Genomic DNA, 23,123 nt, shown 5'->3' on the forward strand with positions numbered 1-23,123 from the left:
ATACTGAATTAACCTCACCTAACGTAATCTCAAATGTTCATAACCTGTCATTTGTTTGTTTACATTTGGTCCGTGGATAGATTTTGCCACACTTTAATTCTAAACGAAATCAAAACGTATAACAGCTATAGTCATTTTTTTATTAGCCTGCACAATAAAATATCTATTGCATTTTAATAGAAATTATATTCTTCAATGTTATTTAACAATGTATCTCGATCACGCTATGGGCTGGGTACCTGTCGACTTGGTCCGCAGGCTACCGTTGACAGTATGTCTACATATTGATCATCTGGAAGAAAGTAAATTAAATTTTTTCATTCCACAACTTGAGTGCTAGACTGCAACCTCACCCGGTAGTCACTTCCAGCTGGGCTAACCGGCTAGGTTAACCCTAGCATGTCAGCCCAGTTAGCTGTTAACTGTTATTAGCAGGTTAGTTGTTATATTAAATCCCTACCCCTAATCGGCTTCTACACGAAATGGTATCGCAACGCTAAATCGCTTAGCGGCACGTATTTGTCGAAGCCTCACTGGACGCGACCAGACAGAAATCTGAAACTATAAATTTCCAAACTGCACCAGCCGGGGATCGAACTCGGGGCCTCGGTTCATAACACAACAGAGATCACCGCAAGCATCTCTTAGCTTCAAATAGTCTTATGTTATGTCCCCTTAAAAACTAACTAAGAAGGCCCAGTGCTTCGAACAGGCCTTTTCTCTAGACAAGAGAGATTTAGCTGGTGGGAGTTGGCCGAGCTGTTGACATCACATGGGTAATAGCCGAAACATAAGCTAACGTGCTCTACGAGGCACGGGGTCAGCCCCGTGAACCAATAATAAAATATAAACAATAAAGTTTCAAACTCAGGAATAATCCTGAGAGTATATTGGCAAAATAATACTTACTTACTTTTTATATAAAGCTTACTTTTTGCTATAGTCCGCGAAAACCAGGAAAATCTGCACGGTTTTTCGATATATAAGAGCCTAAATGTTAATTCAATGTTTTCAGTAGGTTTACCAAATTCCATTCAGTAGATTCTACGTGATGTGCTAACTGACTGACAGACATATTAAATGAAAATCTGCTTTCAGTTATATTGCTTCCTCCGATTTACAATTTCCAAAAATCGTCTCGTCACACGGGTGTCAAATACACTTATTAAAAAATAAAAAGCAACTTACTAAAATTTCGAAAACCTTTACACAAGTTGAGGCAGAGGGCATTTTTCAGTTTCTTTCGGAGAACTGCAAGTCTGAAAAATATAGAAATACATGTTGCAATTCTATAGATATGAAAAAATCCAGGAAAAAAGATAGATGGTAACCATATCAGACCTATCACGAACCGGGTTACGGATTCCGCAGAACAGTTTCCAGATTTACAGTGACGATGTCAATGCACGTTTATCATCAATATATTACTGGCACATTACAGGGCACGGGACTCCTCTCTAAATGAGAAGGCTCAAGGCCAAATGACCACCTTTGTGGCAAACTACGGGTTGGTAGACCCTAGAGACCGTTATGGAGAAACCTCAGGCATGCAGGTTTTCTTGATGTTCTTCTTCATCAAGAAAGCAACTTATATTAAATTGTCCCGAAAAGTTAAGGATGCGTGCCGGGGTTCAAACTCGGTCTTTAGCCTATCACCGTATCAGCTATTTATTTGAGGCATTTACTGGCTTCAGTTGATTGCACATGACACCAGAAGGCCTACTCAGTATCTCATAACCATAGTACGAAGTAACCATAATTCAGAACCTAAATGCAGTTCTTATGAATTCCTTATCATTGACGGCCGAGTGGCGCAGTGGGCAGCGACCCTGCTTTCTGAGTCCAAGGCCGTGGGTTCGATTACCACTGTATGCGCCAAGTTATATTAAGTTATTTAAGATTTTTATTTCGAATGAGTGGACTGTATTTTTTGCGGTAAATTGGTGTACAAAAGAAAGATACAAGGAATCAGAGCACAAGGAAGACAGCACTTACTTGACCTTATTTTTCATGGGTAGGAGCACGCCGTCCGTTGATCCAAATATTCCTCACGAAGTCCTCTCTTCTCGAACACCACCACTTATGTTATATTTCGGCACACACATAAATATAGGAATTATGCTTAAAAGGATCTCATTGAAACTTCTAAGGTATATTATGATATTTTATGGCTTATTTTCAGGCAGCCAGTAAACTCGTATTGCCCGTTACTTTTCGCAATCGGAAAGCAAGTCGTCCGCAAACGTCTTAATCGTTTGCTTCCGTTAATTTAAGTGACAGCTCTGCGTTCTAGTGTTTTTGAGGCGTATGAGGGCGCCAGTCTCTTCACGGAGAATCGTTCAGTGCTGTTTTAGGTTGGATATGGGAGAATAGGAACACCAATGAAATTTTAAATTATTATTTAAGACTTAATTATAACTTGGCGCAACCATCCACCCGCCCTTAAAGGGTCACCTTTAAGAAAAGCTCTCATAAGGTATGAGGTAGAATTGCCTCTTTTAAGAACGCGTATTGCGCATGGGCGTATTTCATATAAGTATGTGTATATTTACGAAAGTATATTAAAAAATATTAATTATTTGTAGAATTATTATAAAAGAGAATAAAGTCTTAACGTATGAGCTACTTAGTACTAAATTATGAAACTATAATTGTTACGCTTATTGCGTCGGAAGAGGGCATAAGCGAACGACCGGACGGACGTAAGTTCTCCCGGAAATTTTAACGGTCGCTACGCGTATGACGCCGTCTTTCGAGGGATGCACTTTCTCTACTACTGCTAGAGGCCAAGCCAGAGGCGGTACGTTGTCATTTATAACTACGACGACAGTTCCCGGCGTAATAGGTACGGAAGGCGTATTCCATTTCAAACGAACTTGCAATCCGTGCAAATATTCCATCCTCCAACGATTCCAAAACGATTGGACCATTTTATCTATTAACGAGTACCTGTCAACCAAGTTAATTTTGTCTGGATTGACATCAGGCGCAGGCAAGGAGAATAGAGGCGCAGTATGTAGGAAGTGACTTGGAGTAAGAGCCGAAGGTTCGGCAGGGTCAGAGCTTAGTATTGTTAGCGGACGCGAATTGAGAAGACATTCGACCTGAATGAGCACAGTGCAAAGTTCCTCATAAGAAAGGAGCTGTTGCCCTATGACCTTGAACAGGATCGTCTTAGTCACCTTGATCATACTTTCCCATGAACCTCCAAAGTGTGGGGAATTGGGACAGATGAATTTCCAAGTTATGCGATTTTCAGCGCATTCCTGCTCTAGCTTCGGGTAATATTCTTCTCTTAGAAATTTATAGAGGTCCCGAAGGTAAGAAGCAGCACCCTGGAAGTTTTTAGCATTGTCGCTATGCAGCACCTGAACAGGACCACGACGTGATAGGAATCTTTTAAACCCGGCGAGGAAACTGGGGGTGCTGAGTGAGGTAGCAACCTCAATGTGCGTAGATCTCGTAGTGAGACACGTGAACAGCACAATATAAGCTTTCTCGCTGTGTACGCCACGGCGGCGTACAGGAACGTATGGTATAGGACCTGCATAATCGCAGCCGGTGAAACTAAAGGCTTTCAACGCTGGACGTGTACGTATATCAGGAAGATCCGCCATCAGCGGAATGGTTGGACGCGGTTTAAATCTAAAGCAAGTATTGCACATATGTACTCTTTGCCTGACAATACGGCGTGCCGACAGAATCCAGTACCTCTGACGAAGCAGGGCCATTAGGAGTTCGGGTCCAGCATGTAAATGTTTAATGTGGTAATAATCAATGATTATATTTACCACGTGGCCATTGCGAGGCAATATAACCGGATGTATTTTTTCAAAGCTAAGTCCAGAGTTGGCGAGACGACCACCAACGCGGATAAGTCCATCATCAATAAATGGTCTTAGGCGATTAAATGCCGGTGAACATGTTTTATTATTTTTAATAAGAGAATATTCTTCAGCAAAATGCTGATTTTGCAGAGCGCGAAGCATTCTATTCTCTGCGAAATTTAAGTCGTCAGCGGTAACTGCACTAGTGCCGCGACGAGGCAGTAATTTAGCAAATCTACAAATGTATACAATTATACGTAGAAGTTTGCTCCACGAAGAAAAACGGAGAGCAAGCTCGTGTAAGTCGTTCGGGAGTATAGGTTTACACACAGTGTGTATAAGAACCTTCTTCTCGGGTACGTCTTCAATAGACTCTCCCTCTAGAGTTTTGAGTGGCCACTGAGACGGATGCATTGATGCCCATGGTGGACCATGCAGCCACAGAGGGTGTGAGAGAAGCTTCTCAGGAGTTACACCTCTCGATAGAATATCAGCAGAGTTCTCAGTGCCAGGGCAATGATAAAAGTTGTCTGGTGAGATATTCTCAGTTATCTGTACAACGCGATTCGCGACAAAAGTCTGCCATCTATGCGGTGAACTTTTTATCCAATATAGGGCGACTTTGGAATCGAGAAATGCATATGTAGCCTTGATTGGGATACGCTCAGAGTAAGTGTCATGTACTGTACGAAGCAATTTCGACAGTAGGACGCCACCTAATAGTTCGAGACGAGCAATTGAATGAGGTTTCGTCGGCGAAACTTTACTTTTCGCACAAGCAAGACGCACAGTGTTACCAGTAGGGGAGCTAACGTGTAAATAAACGACAGCACCATAGGCTGCGAGACTAGCATCTGATAGTCCCAGGAGAGTGACCTCACAGTCTGTTGTCACGCCCACATGACGCGGTATGTGTAGCTTATTTAGAGCTGGCAACTCATCGCAAAACTGTCTCCACATCTTAATGATGTGTGGTGGAGCTACAGTGTCCCAATCAAGATTTAATTGCCAAAGCATTTTAATTAATATTTTGGCATACACGACTGTGGGAGCAACGAAGCCCATTATGTCCCACAGACGGGCAACAGTCGACAAGATGGAGCGCTTAGTGCATGTCACATCGTCGGGCATAGAAATTTTAAAATAGAAAGCGTCATTTCCAGTAGACCAATGCAGACCAAGTATTTTATGGTGCATGGTTTTGTCAAACTCCACTTCAGTCGGAAGTTTGTGGGACGCAGGAAGGTTATCTAAGACCTCGCGAGAATTGCTGTTCCACTTAACTAATTCCCACTGTGCACCCTTAAAAAGATCGATCATCTGCAGCGACACAGTGACTGCCTCTAGTTCGCTTGGAAGCGAGAAAGCTACGTCATCCATATAAAGCGCGGGTAGCACAATGCTATTCGCTCGTGGATATTTTGCGCCGTCGTCATTCACCAGCTGTCTTACCGTGCGCAGTGCATGGAAGGGACTGGAAGTGAGACCGAAACAGACTCGATTGAACTGGTATAGCACAAGAGGGTCTTGTGGATTAAAGCGGTATAAGAAGCATTGATAGCGACGATCAGCTTCGCGCATAACGATTTGTAGAAACTGTTCTCGGCAGTCGGCTGTCATTGCCACTGCATGCAGACGAAAATTCAAAATTATTTTAAAAAGATCTCCCTGTAAATTTTGACCGGAATGTAGCAGATGGTTCAGTGCCTTTCCAGAACTAGAACGACAAGAAGCATCGACGACTAATCTCAGTCTCGTCGAGAGTTTGTCTTCACGTAAAATCCCCGTGTGTGGCATCACGTAAATCGGAACGGGATCTTTAGAATCATATGAAGGCGCGGGAGAAATATAATCTTTCGCGAGATAACCTTTTATGACGTCATCATATGCCGACCTCAATTTATTCGAAGCTTCAAGCTTTCTTTCGAGGCAGATGAAACGTTTCTTAGCTATGTCCAAAGAATTCCCTAGGGAATATAGATCCTCTTTAAATGGCAGGCCGACAACGTATCTGCCCGTATCGGGATCTCGGACAGTAGTCGAAGTGTAGAAGTCTTCGCATTCATTATCATCAGGATTCTGAATGGAAGCGGAAGGAAGTTCTTCAAGTTCCCAGAAACGCTTGACTAAAGAGTCAATAGCAGGAGGCTCTTGAACGAAACAACATGTCAAGGCCGTATGAGTATTTATAGTAGGTATCGTAGGCGCATTGCCCATGAACACCAGACCTAACACCGTGCGCAATGCAACGGGCACCGACGGGTCGCGACGTGACGTATGGACGTCGTCGGGGAGAAGCAAATGTGGAAATAGGGAAGCTCCTATTAAAGCATCAATTTTATCAGGTACGCCGTAACTCGCATCGGCAAGCGGAATACCTTTAAGGTGTGATAGGACTGCCGTATCTATCACAGCCGTAGGTAATTTGTCTGTCACTTTATCAACAACAAGTGGCGAGATATTAAAACTAACGTTATCATCAAAACGCGAATAAAACGTCAAGTCAACCGAGCTGGATTGTACAACCTTCTCAATTCCACCGAACCCCTTCACGATAGTACGTTCTGTGAATTTAGTTTGCAAACCCAAGCGATCACAACATTCTTTTGAGAGGAAATCGGCCTGCGAAGCAGAATCCAACAATATACGTATAACTTGCCGTTCACCATTACAGTCGTAAACAGCAACTTGTGCGGTAGCCAATAAGACAGTAGTTCGCTTGTCTTCCACACGATTCATTAAATTGCTATTATACACCTGCGTAGCGCTTGTAGACGGGCTTACGCGCGTAGCGCACAGTGCTACGTCGGCGCGATCATCCGCTACGGGCGATGACGCGGTAACGGTAGGTGCGTTCGGTGGCGGCATGACGGTATTCAACTGAGGCGCGCGGGAATGTTCCTCGCGTTGGTCAAAGTGCAGCCTTTTGTTATGTTTCTGACCACACGAACAGTGCGGGGAGACTTCACATTGCCCGACTTTATGTTTTATAGACAGGCAGTTCACACAGGCATTCTTCTCCTTGACGCACTTAAAACGTTCTTGAGGAGTTAATAATTTATTAAAGTCAACACATTTATATAAATGCGCATGTGTTATATTTCTACATAGACACTTGGACGTAGGCTTATCAACCGTGCTTATATAGGCCTGATACTTCGGCGCATTGCCAGAAGTCCCGTTATTCAAATGTTTTATATTTTTATTATGACGTGTATTAGAAGGGTTTGTGACATTCGTATTCGTACGCTCAAACACCTTCGCGCGTGTTGTGATAAATTCCACAAAGTCGTCGAAAGTAGGTATATTCTTACCGCATTTAATTTCAAACGCGCGTACACTCTCAGTATCGACCCTTTGTGTAGCTATATGTAGTATGATAAGATCAGCTAGGTTATCTAACTTTAGGTTTTTTAAAGCGCTTACTGCGCCAGCGAACCGGTCTATGAAATCTTCAAAGTTAGTCGCAGAGGGAGTCTGAAAACCCTTATAGCGAAATAATTCATGTAGGTACGCGGAAGTCAACATACGTTTATCATCGAACCTATTGACGAGTGTTTGTAAAATGAGCTGATAATTCTCAGCACACGGAGAAATTCCAGCGATTGCGCTTTTTGCCTTCCCTGTCAGCTTCGGTAACAGATAAAATAGCTTTTCTGCATCTGTGAGTGATGGATTATTATCTACTACTGACTTAAAGGTCGTATAAAACATCTGAAAAGATTTAATGTCACCATCGAATTCTAATATCGATATGGGAGCTAGCTTCGGCTTGGCTTTTAGCAGCGCGGAGGTCGCATTATGTATTTCTGGTGTCGTATTTAAAGTTGAGCATTTTGTATGAGTTCGTTTGACCCTATTATACAAAGTCTCAAAAGCATACAGACTTTTGTAATCAGGTTTTGCATCTGAATTTAAGTTTAATAAACGTGTATTATAATCGTCTACAATAGACTCGTACTTTAAACGCAATGAATCAATTTGTGAAGATTCGTCTAGAAAATGTTCTCTTTTTTCAACGTTCGTATGAACATCGGGTTCACGAGATAAGTCAAAGACATTTTGCATGATACCGAATATAGCTTCACGTTTAGCAATTAAGATAGACAGTTTAGTATCCTGAATCTCCTTATCACTTTCGCTAGTTTTAGAATCTACTTTAGGAGGCATTTTACTAAAGTGTAAGTGAGACAATTATCTAACAATCACGAAATACCTATATTTTTATGTGAGTATGATAGGTTAATAGCCAATCATATACTGGTAAATTAAGTAGGTCGCGCGGAGTGCGGATAATATGCGCAAGCGCGCTTCGTTCGATATTACGCGTGGTCGGGTTATATCGAATGTTCGATCGACCAGAGGTTCGTATAGACAAATCTCGACCTTATATGCTAGGTCTTACGACTCTTGAGTAAATGTTTCACAACCGAAGGTACTACGATAATTAATAATTGCAAGTTTTAAGATTTGTTTTAATTGTTAATTCAATTTAAATACACTAATATTTATCGAAATATACATAAATATGTGTAGATAATTAGTATGTCTAACTGGGGAAATAGCTAGCTCAATGCTATAATGCCGCTTATGCCAGTATTAAGACAAAGAAAATAGATGACGCAATGACCTATTTTATTTAAAATTATATTATTTCAATTATTAGAGCCTATAGAAGTATTCTAACAAGGAAACTAATGCTTCAATACGTTAATATGAAGGAAATGCTGTAAATATCCGTCTCGACGGAACCAAATAAATATGTATGCGCCAAGTTATATTAAGTTATTTAAGATTTTTATTTCGAATGAGTGGACTGTATTTTTTGCGGTAAATTGGTGTACAAAAGAAAGATACAAGGAATCAGAGCACAAGGAAGACAGCACTTACTTGACCTTATTTTTCATGGGTAGGAGCACGCCGTCCGTTGATCCAAATATTCCTCACGAAGTCCTCTCTTCTCGAACACCACCACTTATGTTATATTTCGGCACACACATAAATATAGGAATTATGCTTAAAAGGATCTCATTGAAACTTCTAAGGTATATTATGATATTTTATGGCTTATTTTCAGGCAGCCAGTAAACTCGTATTGCCCGTTACTTTTCGCAATCGGAAAGCAAGTCGTCCGCAAACGTCTTAATCGTTTGCTTCCGTTAATTTAAGTGACAGCTCTGCGTTCTAGTGTTTTTGAGGCGTATGAGGGCGCCAGTCTCTTCACGGAGAATCGTTCAGTGCTGTTTTAGGTTGGATATGGGAGAATAGGAACACCAATGAAATTTTAAATTATTATTTAAGACTTAATTATAACTTGGCGCAACCAACCACAACCGGAAAATGTTAGTGTGATGAACATGAATATTATTCAGTGTCTGGGTGTTTATCTGTATATTATAAGTATTTATGTATATTATTCATAAAAATATTCAACAGTCACCTTAGTGCCCATAACACAAGCTACGCTTACTTTGGGGCTAGATGGCGATGTGTGTGTCGTAGTATATTTATTTATTTATTTATCAAGTTTGTCAACTGAGGTTACAAAATTTTCATGGACCCAATAAATGTTGCTGGGGGGCAAATTGGAAGGGCATAGAGGCCGCGGACAACCTAATTGTCAGTAGAGTGATAGAGTAAAGAAGGACATAGATTTCTGGGAGTTGGGAGTTGAAAGAAAGCGGCTTCTGATCGCCTCTGATAGAGAAATTAGCCTCACCAGCCAAGGTCCATCCAGGGGTGTACGAGCTTTGGTGATGATAATGATCGATAGTTACCTGATGGTTTAAAAGTATTTAACGTTATTTTCTATCCACCTAGATAGGCACTGAATATGCCTGCTGGTGGTGGAAGCACGTCTATTTTTATCATAGTCTATGATACTTACTCGCTTCTCGTGGGCCCGGCTAGTCTCATCACTTGTGTACGCATACATCGGTAACTGTGGGACCGTTTATAATGTCTGCATCTGAAATTCAAATTGTCATAGCGGATAAACCGGAGCAGTGGGTCTGAAAGGAGTCTGTCTGTGATGGTAAAAGATGATGATCTTCATGGACCCATTACTAGCCAACACTTTGAGCAGTTCTTTCCTCAGAATGGTTTAGCCCGCAGTGGCCGACGCTAGCCAAGTGCGGATTAGTGGAGTTCACAGTTCACACGTCTATGAGAGCATTATGGAGAACTCACAGGCATGCTGGTTTCCTCACGATGTTTTCCTTCACCATTAAAGCAAAAATGATATTTAATTCTTAAAACGCATATAACTTAAAAAAGATAGAGTTTCGAGCTGGTGTTTGAACTCGACCCCTCGAAAGTAAAGCCGAAGTCTAACCAATCAATTCATTATAAGGTGATACCTAATCGAGACTAGTATTTTTGAATAGTATAACAATCGACGTACCAAACTGTTGCCATCAGTTTGCTACGAGCATTGTTTTCTGAGTATACTCTGCTGAGTGTCTCTGAGAAATAGTTAGCTATTATCTTGTACAGTAATTAGTATGTATAAATAATAAAATGAAATCTAACCTTTTTTCACGCTTTGTTATCGTGTCAGGTAACCTGTTAAGATACGTTTTTGATTAAGATACACTTTCTATGCAATCCATTTAGGATTGCAATTTGCATGGAAAGTTTATCAAGTAAAGAACTTTACTTTTTGACTTTTTTATCGGCATCCAAATACGTCGTTGGTGCGGCGATTCCCAGATAGGAATATTATAAGGACTAGGTATGTATCCTAGGTATATATATCCTATAGGTAGATAGATATCCTATAATTTTTGTTCTTTTTAATTTTTTTAAAATTCTAAATAATGCTTAAAAAAAATAAAAAACATTATTTAAAATGTATAAAAAAAAACCACCCTCCGCTTGCGGGGCTTTTGAATGCCCAAGCAACCGGTGGTCAGGGCTCTAGAGTGAGGAACCTCCTTACAATACGCGCCGTTTCAAGGACTACTGCCTTCTGTATCCGACCCTTGATCCAACAACCAAGCGAAAGCTTCTTAAGATGTTTGTCGAAGCTTTTCGCAAGAACACCATTGACTGAAACGACGATCTGGACAATAACGGTCGACTCAACATTCCACATGGCGGTAATTTCGTGAGCAAGGTCCAAGTATTTAGATACTTTTTCCTTTTATTATTATATTACTATACTAAATATAATATTATTATTAGACCAGAAGATAGACCGCCTGTTAAGGCTGTTAACAGAGCGAAATAGGACATGCAAGGACATTCTGCGAAGTGTTGCCCTGTGTCCATCAAACTGATGACTAGATGTGAACCCTCGTGTGCCTGTAATTACACCGGCAACCACGCCCTTCAGATCGGAGCACAGCGTCGCAACAATTTATTTATTTATTTATACTCTTTATTTGCACACAAATAAAAATACAGAAGAAGAATAAAAGAAAACACAGACAGAATAAGTATAAAAATGGCGGCCTTATCGCTTCGTAGCGATCTCTTCCAGGCAACCTTAGGATAAGGAAAACAAAAGGATAACATACTGCAGGTTGTGCATATTAAAAAAAAACAAAATGTTGCTTAGCGGCAGAAATAAGCATGGTGGTAGCACTACCTAGGACGAGCTCCATCACAAAAAGCTCTTCTATACTACCATAATATCATGGAGAATAATAATCGGAAGAAACTCTAAATTACTGACCTTAGTTGAGGCATTATACTGACCTTTCATTTTCTGGAATTTTATTCATCATATCGAGCCTGAAATCACGTGTATATAAGTAATGCCAAATTAACGATGCTACCTATACCAAGTACAAAGACAAGTAATTAAAGTATACCAAGTTCTGGTAAACACACTAATAAATATCATAAATTATGAAAATTAAGCTTAATTTGCTACAACTACTCCGCGAAAAGCAGGAGAATCTGTATGGTTTAATTTATAATTTCTTCAATCCTTATACTCCACACTAAAATGATCTTCGGCAATGTACCCTCTACGCACGTTTCGCCCCAAAACCGGAGCATCCTCAGGAGATGTTAACTTTATACTGAATAATTGTTACTCAATCTAAAAATACTTTACTCAGAACTCACTTTTAAATTACACAATATAGAATTAGATTTATTAGACAGTAAAGCTAGAGATTTAGCATCTTTCGAAGACTTAACAATTATTCATTTCAAAGTCACCAAATGTGTCAAACATGTTTTATTGTAATATGGATCTTTAAAGGGTAGATCGAAACTGCAATGTTTCCCACTAGATGGCGCTACAGTCGCTATAAGACTGATATAAAAGGCATATATGAATTTCGGTCCGTGATTGCCGGAGTCGCAATTTCAAATCCTGTCGGTTCCAAAAACTTTTATATGCACTTAAAATTTATAAAATTAATTAAACCGACTTCTATAAACCATGAATGTAAAAATCCGGATCACTTACCATCCAAGTTTGTACTTATCATTCCTGCGGTTTATTGTTGAAAACAGCCTTTTCAATCCTCGACCTGGGTAAAATAAAACAATAAAATATTTAAAAATAACATGAATCAGTTTAAAATAAATAGTTTTCAAGACTTTTACACACAAAGGAACAATAAAAAAAATAATTTTCTTCAGCACATAAGATTTTAATTATGGAACTTACTTATTAATAATTTCTCAACTTACGCTGGTGTTCAGTGATTTCGTGTTGGAACAGTATCCTGAATCTATTAAGAATGCATCTGAAAAATATATACATATATAGAGTAGAATGTGTGATTTTTAGAGATACGGCCGCCAATTGCAGTAGTAGTTCAATGTGTCGTTTTATATTAATATGGTACCTATGTGTTTCTTAGTGTACAATAAAGTACCTATGCTTTCTTTCTTTTTGTGGATACCTCAGACAACTTTTTCTTTCATTCAACATTACACATTTTATACATTTTTTAATTAAATTCAAGCAATTAAATTTACCTACTTACCTTACATTACGGGAAAACATAGTGAGAAACCTGAGCATGCCCGAGAATTCTCAACAATGTTCTCAATGCTCTCAAAGGCTTGTGATGTCCACCGATCTGCGCTTGGCCAGCGTGGTGGACTACAGCCTAAACCCTTCTCATTCTTAGAGTAGATAAACGAGTATAAGTACTTTTGAACGCTTTCAAAAGTAAGCCTATTTAAAATAAATGACTAGCCTGTAATGTAGATTAAGCTTTATTTACATATTTACTTACTCAGATTCCCTCTTGCTCATTATGTTGTTGATGAGAGAGCTTCGATCTAAAATGTTCCTTTTGACTGTAAATAAATGACTTTCTAATTTGAAATGTTTAAGAATCAGTTATTCTAAAACAGAGTTAAAAACCTGCCTTGAGATGACGTATACCTCTGTGATGCAAAAAATCCACACCCAAATCGGTCTACTATTTTTTGGGGAAAATGTAATGTAAGGTTGTATGCTTCCAAAATGGCGCAAAAATAAAAAAAATAATGATACGTCTGTTCTTCATTTTTAGGGCGTCATACTTTCGGTCTGGATAGAAAAAAAAGTAACGCTTTTATTGGTTGCCAAGAATCTCGAGCTTGAGGATTGGCTGGCTCTCCTTAAATCTAAATAAATTTTGAAAGTTCTACTGCCCGTTTTCACTAACGACGAACAAGGCAATGCCTAGGTATGCATCAACCTTTCACCAATTGTTATCACCTAAGAGTTAGAGAAACTTTTTTTTCTATGGACATTGCCTAAATCATTAAGCATTGATTTTAGGCGATGTCTCCTAGTCTGGAAGCCAATTTCTCATAAAATGTTTTTGGTTGGATTACTTACAACTTTTGTACGGTAGTTTTATTAGACTCCCAATGGTACGGTTTATGCAATGTCCGCTAGAATAAAAAAAAATACACAATATACCTGCATACTAGTTTGTTCGGGTATTTGTGTGAATGTATACTTATAGCTGTTGTGTAGGAAAGAAGATATAAAACGTCCGAGAGTAAAAGCCTACCTAATTTTAAGTAGCTTTAACTAAAGGAGTTTGAGTCGACCATCCGGGCGATGGGTTAAATATGACTGCCGTACCCCTTAACAATTTTTTAAGGATACTAATAATTAATTATCGTTACCTCCAGCAGGGCTAGCACACGCAGGAGAAAAAAATTATTATTTATGTACCATAAATTGTGATTGTGAACATAAGATACATGAAGTGTACAAAGGAAAGCTTATCTCTAAAAGAGATCTCTTCCAGCTACCCCAGGGTGAGAGTAAGATGATTTAATTATTTGGATATTATTTCCACGTGTCCGCCAGTGCTTTGAGAGTTGATAAAGATGTGGGAGAAGATTTACTTTTATCCTTTCCCTGGGGAGTTAACTGCCCAGGAGACAATTACATGGGCAATTAGCCTAGCCTTGCAGGTGAGATTGTTATAGTAGAATATATACAAAAAAAAGTATACTTAAGTAAAACATAATGAGTGTATTACCCTCATTACCAATATTTATGTTTAATGTCATTGTTAGTTCAATGGATGTCCCAGTAGTGGGGTTAAAATAGATAAACTCACGTATTTGTCAAACCTGAAGAGTATTCAGTATAATTGGAGCAATTTGAATCGCCTTCACCAGAACAATCTGAAAAATATCATTTTTTTCTATCCTTTATTGATCAAAATAAAGTTGAATACATAACTGAATACTATGCGCCATACTTGGAACCAAAATAATTATTTTTTTTTTTGTTACACTTAAATATATTTGACGATATTCTGCATATTGTCAATAAGATTGAGTTTGTGCGAGGCGTATTGAAGAATGAATGAAAAATATTATGAGTAATAATGATTGTGTGCGGGCAGCCTTAGGATTAGGTTACTTCAAAATAAACTTGCGCTTCACACGCACGGTACAATAGACGATAATTCCTTTAAGAGGCCTTTTTCGGCGCTAATATTACTTAAAGTGCGAATATTATTAAGAAGATAGAATTGTTATAGAATATTTATATGAAATAAAACTTACTAGATTCCTGGGTTAAGTTGGACAAGCTTTGTGTTACAGCACGCTTTAATCTGGCCCTGACAATAAGAAAATCATGAATTGTTGTTACAATAATAGTGGTAATGCAAATACCTACCCTAAGCCTAAGTAAATATGGTGAGGTTTTTGGAAAAATATACGATGCTCAATGACCTCAGTAGAGTTTCTGAACAGGTGGGCCTTATAAACCTAAGTAAGACAAAAATTATGTCTAACGCTCATGTTCCGCTCCGCGATAGTAACCAGCCTGAATACTAAAGTCTTCGAACAGTTCGTGTTGCTAGTGATGAATTACGGATCTGAAACGGGGTCGCTAAATTTGGACCTCAAAAGGAGGCTTAGAATCACAGCGGGCGATGAAAAGAGCTAAATGGTATGAGTAACTTTACGTGATCAAATCAGAAATGAGGAGATCCGTAGAAGAACTAGAGTTACTGACGCAGCTCAACGAGTCCGGAAGCTGAATTAGCAATGGGCGGGGCACATAGCTTGGAGAACCGATGGACGTTGGGATCCCAAGATGTTGGAATGGCAACCCCGCACCGGTTAACGCAGCATTTGTCGACCACCAACGTGGAAGATGCACCAAGGTGGACAGACGACATTAAACGAGCCGCGGAGAGTTCGTCGATTTTGGAACGCCCTACAAAAGACCTATGTCTAGCCGTGGACGTTAATCGGTTGAAGTGATGTTGATGATGACATCAATATTTTATTAATACTTTGTCGCGAAGACCGTCCTAATGTTATAAAAAAGATACTACTATTGCCAGCTGCAAGTCTGGGCAGATGCTTAGGTGACCGTAGTAGATGGTTGTTGTAGCGCAGACGCCCGTTCTCCGTTATATTCCCTAAGTCGTACGACACCCGCGGGATGCGGAGGGATGACTGAATTGCCGTCATCAAACGGCACTTACCCAGATTTTATTATCACAGGGACCTCAGATGGCTTTCTCAAAGCCACATGACCTATCTCGGTGGATGCACCGACATCTGAAACATGTAAATTATGAGGAATCTGGTCGATACGCTGCTCCCTGATGTTCTATTTTTAGCATCATCTATGTAACAATGGCATTTACATAATGGCAGTTGCATATTTTACTGGCCTTATAGGAAGTTTGCTTAATGTTGACCATCTTAGATACAAGGCCACTGTGCCAAAGCCCAAAATGTTCTTCCATGCCACAATATGATAACAAGTTTGGCTACTTATATGGTGACCATTTTTAGGAAAGCTATCATAATTATTTAAACCGGTGGAATTCCTTTGCGAGGGCTGGATACCCAGTCGCGTGCACTACAAGCACAAAATTACTGCCTAACTAATTTGGTGCCGAATCTCTAATTTCATGCCATCTTCCTGCTTTATGCATACTCTGGTCAGAAACCCTGTGCACACTACTCTGCATTCCTAAGTGTTGTTTGTAGGCATTTCCATTCTTGTTAGAAGTTTTTATTAATGTGAATGAGACATAGATAACACTGACCTGCAAGTCTTAAGTCGCTGCAACAGTTTTGCTGAAACAAATGATTTTACAATATTTATATTCATTAATCTGTCTTAATATCTCACAATTTATTGAATGTTGAATTACAAAATTTCGATGTTGATAATGATAAATTATTGAGGTTCTTGTCAACTTCTGTATTGTTTCATGGATTATATCATCAAATTACACTTACAAATTTTTTCTCTTGGTTACTTTTACAATTTTTTTTCGGCTTCACGGGTGTGACGATTTTGCATTCATTGCATTCACTGTTAAATATGTTATAAACTTTACTATTGGCATTAAGATACTTAAATCACTATATATCTTATAACGTTTAACGAAATATTTAAAATTTTGTAGCTACAACGCAATAAAAGAACAAAATTAATGCTCTCGTGTTTTCATACTCAAAGTGCCATTGAATGGCATACAAATTTAGTTAGGTGATGTAACCTCTCGGTGATGCCTACGGTTAGGTCTTCTGGCATAAAGCGAAGTTAGATGAAAATATTTAAATACTTACCTATCTATTCAATTTTATGGTATTAGCTGGAGGTGAGCTTTTAAATTTTTTCGAATTTTGAAAACGTGTTTGATATAATATATATATCTACCACACCCCTAACAGGTAAGCGAGCTACCATCTTAGACTGTATCATCGCTTAATATTAGGCCAAAGGGCAGGCATCAAAAAAATGGGCAGCCAAAGCCCTTAATTTACCAGATGAATAACTAAGCGAAGAAAAAAAAAATTAATTACAAAAATAAAAATATTCATCAGTCATCTTAGACTCATATCACAAGCTACGCTTACTTTGGGGCTAGATTGCGATGTGTGTATTTACGTTGTAAGTATAATATTATTATTATATATCTATATTTTTTAACCGCAAAAACTACATATATATCTTACACTTGCTCGTAATGAGAACCTTATTGCATCGATATAAGGCTCATAACAGACGTGTGGTTTATTTGAAAATTACCTTACTTGTGTTTTAATTATGATGACCCGAGTAAGTTTAGTTTGTACCTCATCTAGTTATATGTATGCAGATGGACCATTTTAAATTTAGGCGATTCCATAGATTATTACAGAGCCGGTATCACAGATTCTTTTACCAACAAAGACCACCATTCGCTTTTAGCTCGTGCGCCTAGTACCATTTCGAATGAAATACCTATTACTTGATTCAAAATCTACTGTTAATACTGTAGTGTTGATTGAATAAAGGTTATTACTTACATGTCTATAGAGTGAATGTGTTTTAGTAATTCTTTAGTGACGGTCGTAGTTGTGGCCATTTCTGTAATAAGGAAATAATACAATTACGACCTTTTATTTATGATGAAGAACGTGCTGGCCTATAACAGTCGGCTTTATATATTTCTAGATTTTTGTTTTACACTTATTTGTTTCAGATGATCCTACAGTATGATTTTTCAGTTTTATTATAATAAACAGTATATATTAAAATAAAACTGTAACAGTAAGTATATGTAGATTGTATTTATGTTGTGATTTCCACGATACATAGAATCATAGTATTATATTTTATCATCAATTAAAAAAAAATATATATATTTTATTAAATAACTCACCTGTGCTATGTTTCGTAACTTTGTAAGGTTGTTGCTGCAAAAATAAAACAGTTATAGGTAATAGCAACTAATACAGTTTAGGTAAATTAATAGTCTCTTGATAGAGTATCTAAATCTATTTCTGCTTATCAGGTTTCCTCCGTTTAGATTAGGTTAGATTATTACTTAGGTTTAGGCACAAGGACACTACTTTTGCGCAAGTTTAACTGTAGATAAAACAGTTATTGGTTTATTCCCGTGAAGTATCAAAAATTTCTTAGGGATTCAGTAGTAGTGTAACTACTTTATTATAATTATTTTTTATATTTATACATATATATTTTAAATATACATTTTAAATATATATATATATATATATATATATATACATATTAAATATATATATATATCATATATATCATATATATATATATATATATATATATATATATATATATATATATATATATATATAATATGTATATATTTAAATTGCTGCACCAACCCGTACCTTCGTCGTTCCTAACGTCAAAGGTTGCCTGGAAGAGATCGCTTTAGTGATAAGACCGCATTTACACTCTCTCTTTTATATACTCTCTCTATGTATAAAATGTGTGTGTGCACTAAAGCTTTCAAACAAACAAACATATATATATATATTTTTTTTACTTATGTTACATTAATGGCAAAAGGTACCTCACCATTTGGTATGTGTGATTCGTAAGCACCGTTGCCACCGTCGAAGGCGAAGTGCTGTTAAAACAAAAAGTTTTTACTGTTGCTTACTTGTCGATTTACGATTAAATTCGTCTCTCGCAAGAAGGAATAATAATTATAAAAAGTTGACATTGGAAAAGAGCAACTGCCGAGTTTCTTGCCTGCCTCTTTTCGGTAGAATCTGCCCTTCGAAGCGGCGTAAGTCACTAAAAACCGACAGATCTGAAGTTTCATAATTGCTTATCTTTCTTAATATATATAAATCTCCTGTCACGATGTTTGTCCGCGATGGACTCCTAAACTACTTAACCGATTTTAAATTAAATTGGCACACCGTGAGCAGTCTGCTCCAACTTAAGAGATAGGATAGCTTAGATCTTTAATTATAGTCGCAATTTTATTTTATTGCAAATTATTTGGCTTTAATTAATTGACAGTCATATGTTATACATATATATACTACTATACTCATTTAAGGCTTAACGATACTGAATACTTTAAAAACAAAATCAAACGCAGACGAAGTCGCGGGCAACAGCTAGTACATATATATACCTAAGTATTATTGGTACAATAAATACGAAATAATAAAAATATACGAACTTTATGTTTGGGTTATGGGTTATGGGTTTTGGTTTGTTGTTTGTTGTCATGTTTTTAGTTTTTTATAGATGCTTAGCGGGCGATTGAGATAGATACACACGAAGTATATTGAGGTGATCAGAGTAACCGACATAGCTTCATCATATCGAACCATTACCGGCTCACTACATGGCACGGGTTTCCTCCGACTATGAGAAGGGGTTAAGGCCGTAGTCCGCCACACTACCAGAGGGTTTGTATACCTAATCAAATCGCTGGGCAGACGGGTTGGTGATCGCAGTAGACGGTAGTAGTAGCACGGAGGACGCTTCGTTCCTAAGATAACCGCTGGTAGAGAGTGAAAAACGTATTGTGGCGCCCAGGCCAAGTGTAAGATTTTATACCAGTTAATTATTCGATCGCGTGAAATTTATCTACGATTTATATGGTATTGAAATAGCGCCATCTAGTTAAAACACTGGGAAACAGGCTTGTCACTAGATGGCACTCTTGCGATACCATATAAATCGTACTTAACATTAATGCGATCGAATAGGTAAACGTTGGCTGAAAATCTCGCACTCTTTGCTGTTACCACACGACACAACTCACCTCGTTTTATACTCCTTAGATTGCCCCGAAAGGCTCCGGCTGTCAGTAGCGGTCAGTTTTGCCAACTCCAAAACCCGATTGATGTACTTATTGTATCCCTTATCGTTTCTCCGCTTCTTCCTTTCCTTATACTCCTTACTATACGCGGGCCTCCTGGGCAGTCGAGTCTGCACCCTTCGGCGCGCAGTAGCGCACCCTTGGAATATACGATTGGAGCAACCCGAACAAAATATCACCCCTTTGAATATATCCGCATTTTGCAGGTTTGTTTCGCTGCAGACGTCTGGAATTCATATTTTTAAGAAATAGCACTTGATGCATAAACAAAAATGCTGTCTAGCCTGAAATGGTGTCAATACTACACGAATCTGTTAATTTAATGTCTAAAACAGAGAATTGAAAACATACAGAAACCACTCCACTTTAGATTGGTTTCTTGAACAAACGGTTAGACACGTTATATCATTAAGCAGTTGACAGTTTTTTTTACCGGTAATGTTCTAAGCGATCACCATAAAATGGGAAAATGAGGAATAAAGTTATGAGGATTATGTATGCCTAATTCTCTACATCTAACTTAACTGACAACCGCACTGATCGGTTTAGTTTATCTTAAATCTATCTTTGACTGAACTAAAAAAGTTTCAAAGAACAGCTAAGAAACTTCTAATCTCACTTAGCTTCTGTTTATTTATTGCAATTAAATAAAAGTAAATAGGTTAAAATAATTTTTCTTAATAACTTATTTAAAAAAAAAACTCTGTAGATTTGGTTTAATAAAAGCATTTTAATATAGAATTCTTATTAACTTATTGCCGATAAATAGTTAGTTTATTTTTTTTAACTCACAGCATTTGTGACACCTTGCATGGTAGCTGAATCCGTCTCTCACAATCGCCTCTTCGCAGTGTACCGCAGTGTTGCAATGCTCGCACACCTCGCAACTAAGTTGTGCCCAAGTTATATGTTAGTTAAGCCCAAACCAAAGCACCAAACGAGTGTCCTTGGTGGCGTGCTTTACGACCAATGGCAAGACATTCCACTTTGCGCGAGTCTCGTAAATATGTGGTCGGCTTTATGTGTTGGATTTTGACTGTAAGTAGAAATTCTCATACCTTTCCAACCTACACTTCGATAATGCGAGTCAAATTAGACTTAAATACGGGTCATACAACTCTTAATTATATTGATAGCTGACGATGTGAAGGTAAACGTTTTCACTAGCTTGCCAGACGCTACTGACACCATTTTACGAATCGCGTTTGCCGTATTCGGCCAGCAAAACACAATTTATACGCACCATTAAGAACGTAATATTGTCACAAACGGCTATGGACATTTAAGTTAAGCGTCTTTGCGATAGTAACCGACCAAATCAAAACCTTATTTACCTAATGTTTAAGCGTGGAAATAAATGGTACATCGGTACATACCAAATGGTTTTTGTTTGAACCCATTCAGTACCAGCCTGAAGTAGATGAAAGAAATTGGCGTCACTTCCGTGCTTAGAGCACGTTAAGCCACCGGTCCCGGCTATTATCACAAACATGACGGTGATAATAATTAATCGTTAAAACCCACCAACTCTACTTTTAGCAGCGACTCTCCTATGATGGCAGGAGGCCTGGGCCCAGTTGTGGGACGCGGACGTTACAAGGCTTTAGATGACGATAATAAATTCCGAATGTAAGACTTTATACCGACGACGAGACTTTAAGTTTAATACTTACCATACAACTATACTATACAATTACAATTTTGCAGTGGGCAGCGACCCTGCTTTCTGAGTCCAAGGCCGTGGGTTCGATTCCCACAACTGGAAAATGCTTGTGTGATGAACATTAATGTTTTTCAGTGTCTGGGTGTTTATCTGTATATTATAAGTATTTATGTGTATTATATTCATAAAAATATTCATCAGCTATCTTAGTACCAACGAGCTACGCTTACTTTGGGGCTAGATGGCGATGTACTACTTAAACTACGCTTAAACACTCCTCATATTGATTTTTATAATAATTCTTATCTTAATTTAAACTAAAGGGCGTCCATTGATGGACATAAGTCTTTTGCACCTATACTCAGCCGGACCCAATAGAGTTGAATGTAGTTAGGTCAGATGTAATTACTTACAAATTTGTTCTACCGAATTAAATATGTGCCGTAGATGTAAAAGAAAAAAAAATGCTTTTAAAGTCGACCAATGCTTTGACGATCTCCCTGGCGCAACGGTGAGCGCTTCGAATTTAAGTAGGAGGTCCCGGGTTTGATTCCCGACAGGGGCAATTTGAGAATTTATAATTTCTGAATTTTCTCTGGTTTGGTCTGCCGCTAAGCGATTTAGTGTTCCGGTGCGATGTCGCGTGGTAAACGATTAGGGATATGATTACCTTGCAGGCGGCCCGCTACCATTTTAGACTGCATCATGACTTACCACCAGGTGAGATTGCAGTCAAGTCTAGCCCTGTAGTAAAATAAAAAATAAAAGAATGCTAGTGGGATAAGTAAAATTAGGAATAAAAAAATACTGACCTAATTACAATTTTCTCCGCTATGGAGTCACGCTGAATATAAGTACATGGTATTTTGTAGTGGTTTCTACACGTTTTGAACCGTAGGTTTTGTGTCGCTTGTATCTATAAACTCTCTGCAACTCGTTTAATGTGCTTTTCCGTGCGGAATCGATATTCAAGAACCTTGGGACCCCAACGTGCATCGGTTCCCAGAGCTATGTATAGTTTTAAAATACTTACGCCATTTTAGTTTCTTTTTAGTATTATAATTTTGATCTTTTTACTACATTTTCAATCGTTTCTTACTGGCACTATAATTTAAAGATTTTTTTAGTTTGACATTTTTATTTTGACACGCGAGGATATTTTCTTGTCTATATTGACGTTTCAGCAACCAATTAATCACCGACATCAATAAAACCTATAAGGTAAACAAAGACGCTCCCACGTTGGTGTTCACAAATAAAACGTAGAATTTTTTTTTAATATAAATATACTACGACAAGGTACACATTGCCATCTAGCCCCAAAGTAAGCGTAGCTTCTGTTATAGGTACTAAGATTACTGTTGAATATTTTTATATGACTAATATACATAAATACTTTTTATATACAGATAAACATTCATGTTCATCACACAAACATTTTCCACTTGTGGGAATCGAACCCACGGCCTTGGACTCAGAAAGCAGGGTCGCTGCCCACTGCGCCACTTGGCCGTCAAATTATGTTTGTTCACGGAATCCATTTACTGTAACTAGTCCCCTATATTATATAGTTATCGT

At 38.2% G+C, this 23,123-nt stretch overlaps 1 protein-coding gene across 1 annotated transcript; it reads right to left on the minus strand.

Moving 5' to 3' along the window:
- Positions 1-142: 142 nt before the first annotated feature.
- On the minus strand, positions 143-22,591 carry LOC120627944. Its single transcript, XM_039896072.1, has 20 exons — positions 22,579-22,591; positions 20,675-20,769; positions 19,826-20,108; positions 18,616-18,667; positions 17,936-17,969; positions 17,580-17,640; positions 16,524-16,599; positions 16,328-16,358; positions 15,755-15,830; positions 14,820-14,875; positions 14,366-14,432; positions 13,627-13,682; positions 13,034-13,097; positions 12,480-12,535; positions 12,253-12,316; positions 11,529-11,564; positions 10,359-10,391; positions 9,715-9,795; positions 1,189-1,259; positions 143-292 (listed from the first exon to the last, which is right to left on the minus strand). The coding sequence occupies exons 1-20, from the start codon at positions 22,581-22,583 to the stop codon at positions 225-227; spliced, it is 1,365 nt and encodes a 454-aa protein (XP_039752006.1). The 5' UTR covers positions 22,584-22,591; the 3' UTR covers positions 143-224.
- Between the last annotated feature and the right edge of the window lie 532 nt (positions 22,592-23,123).

Source organism: Pararge aegeria, chromosome 12 (genome assembly GCF_905163445.1).
Source record: "Pararge aegeria chromosome 12, ilParAegt1.1, whole genome shotgun sequence".
Classification (NCBI taxonomy): Eukaryota; Metazoa; Arthropoda; class Insecta; order Lepidoptera; family Nymphalidae; genus Pararge; species Pararge aegeria.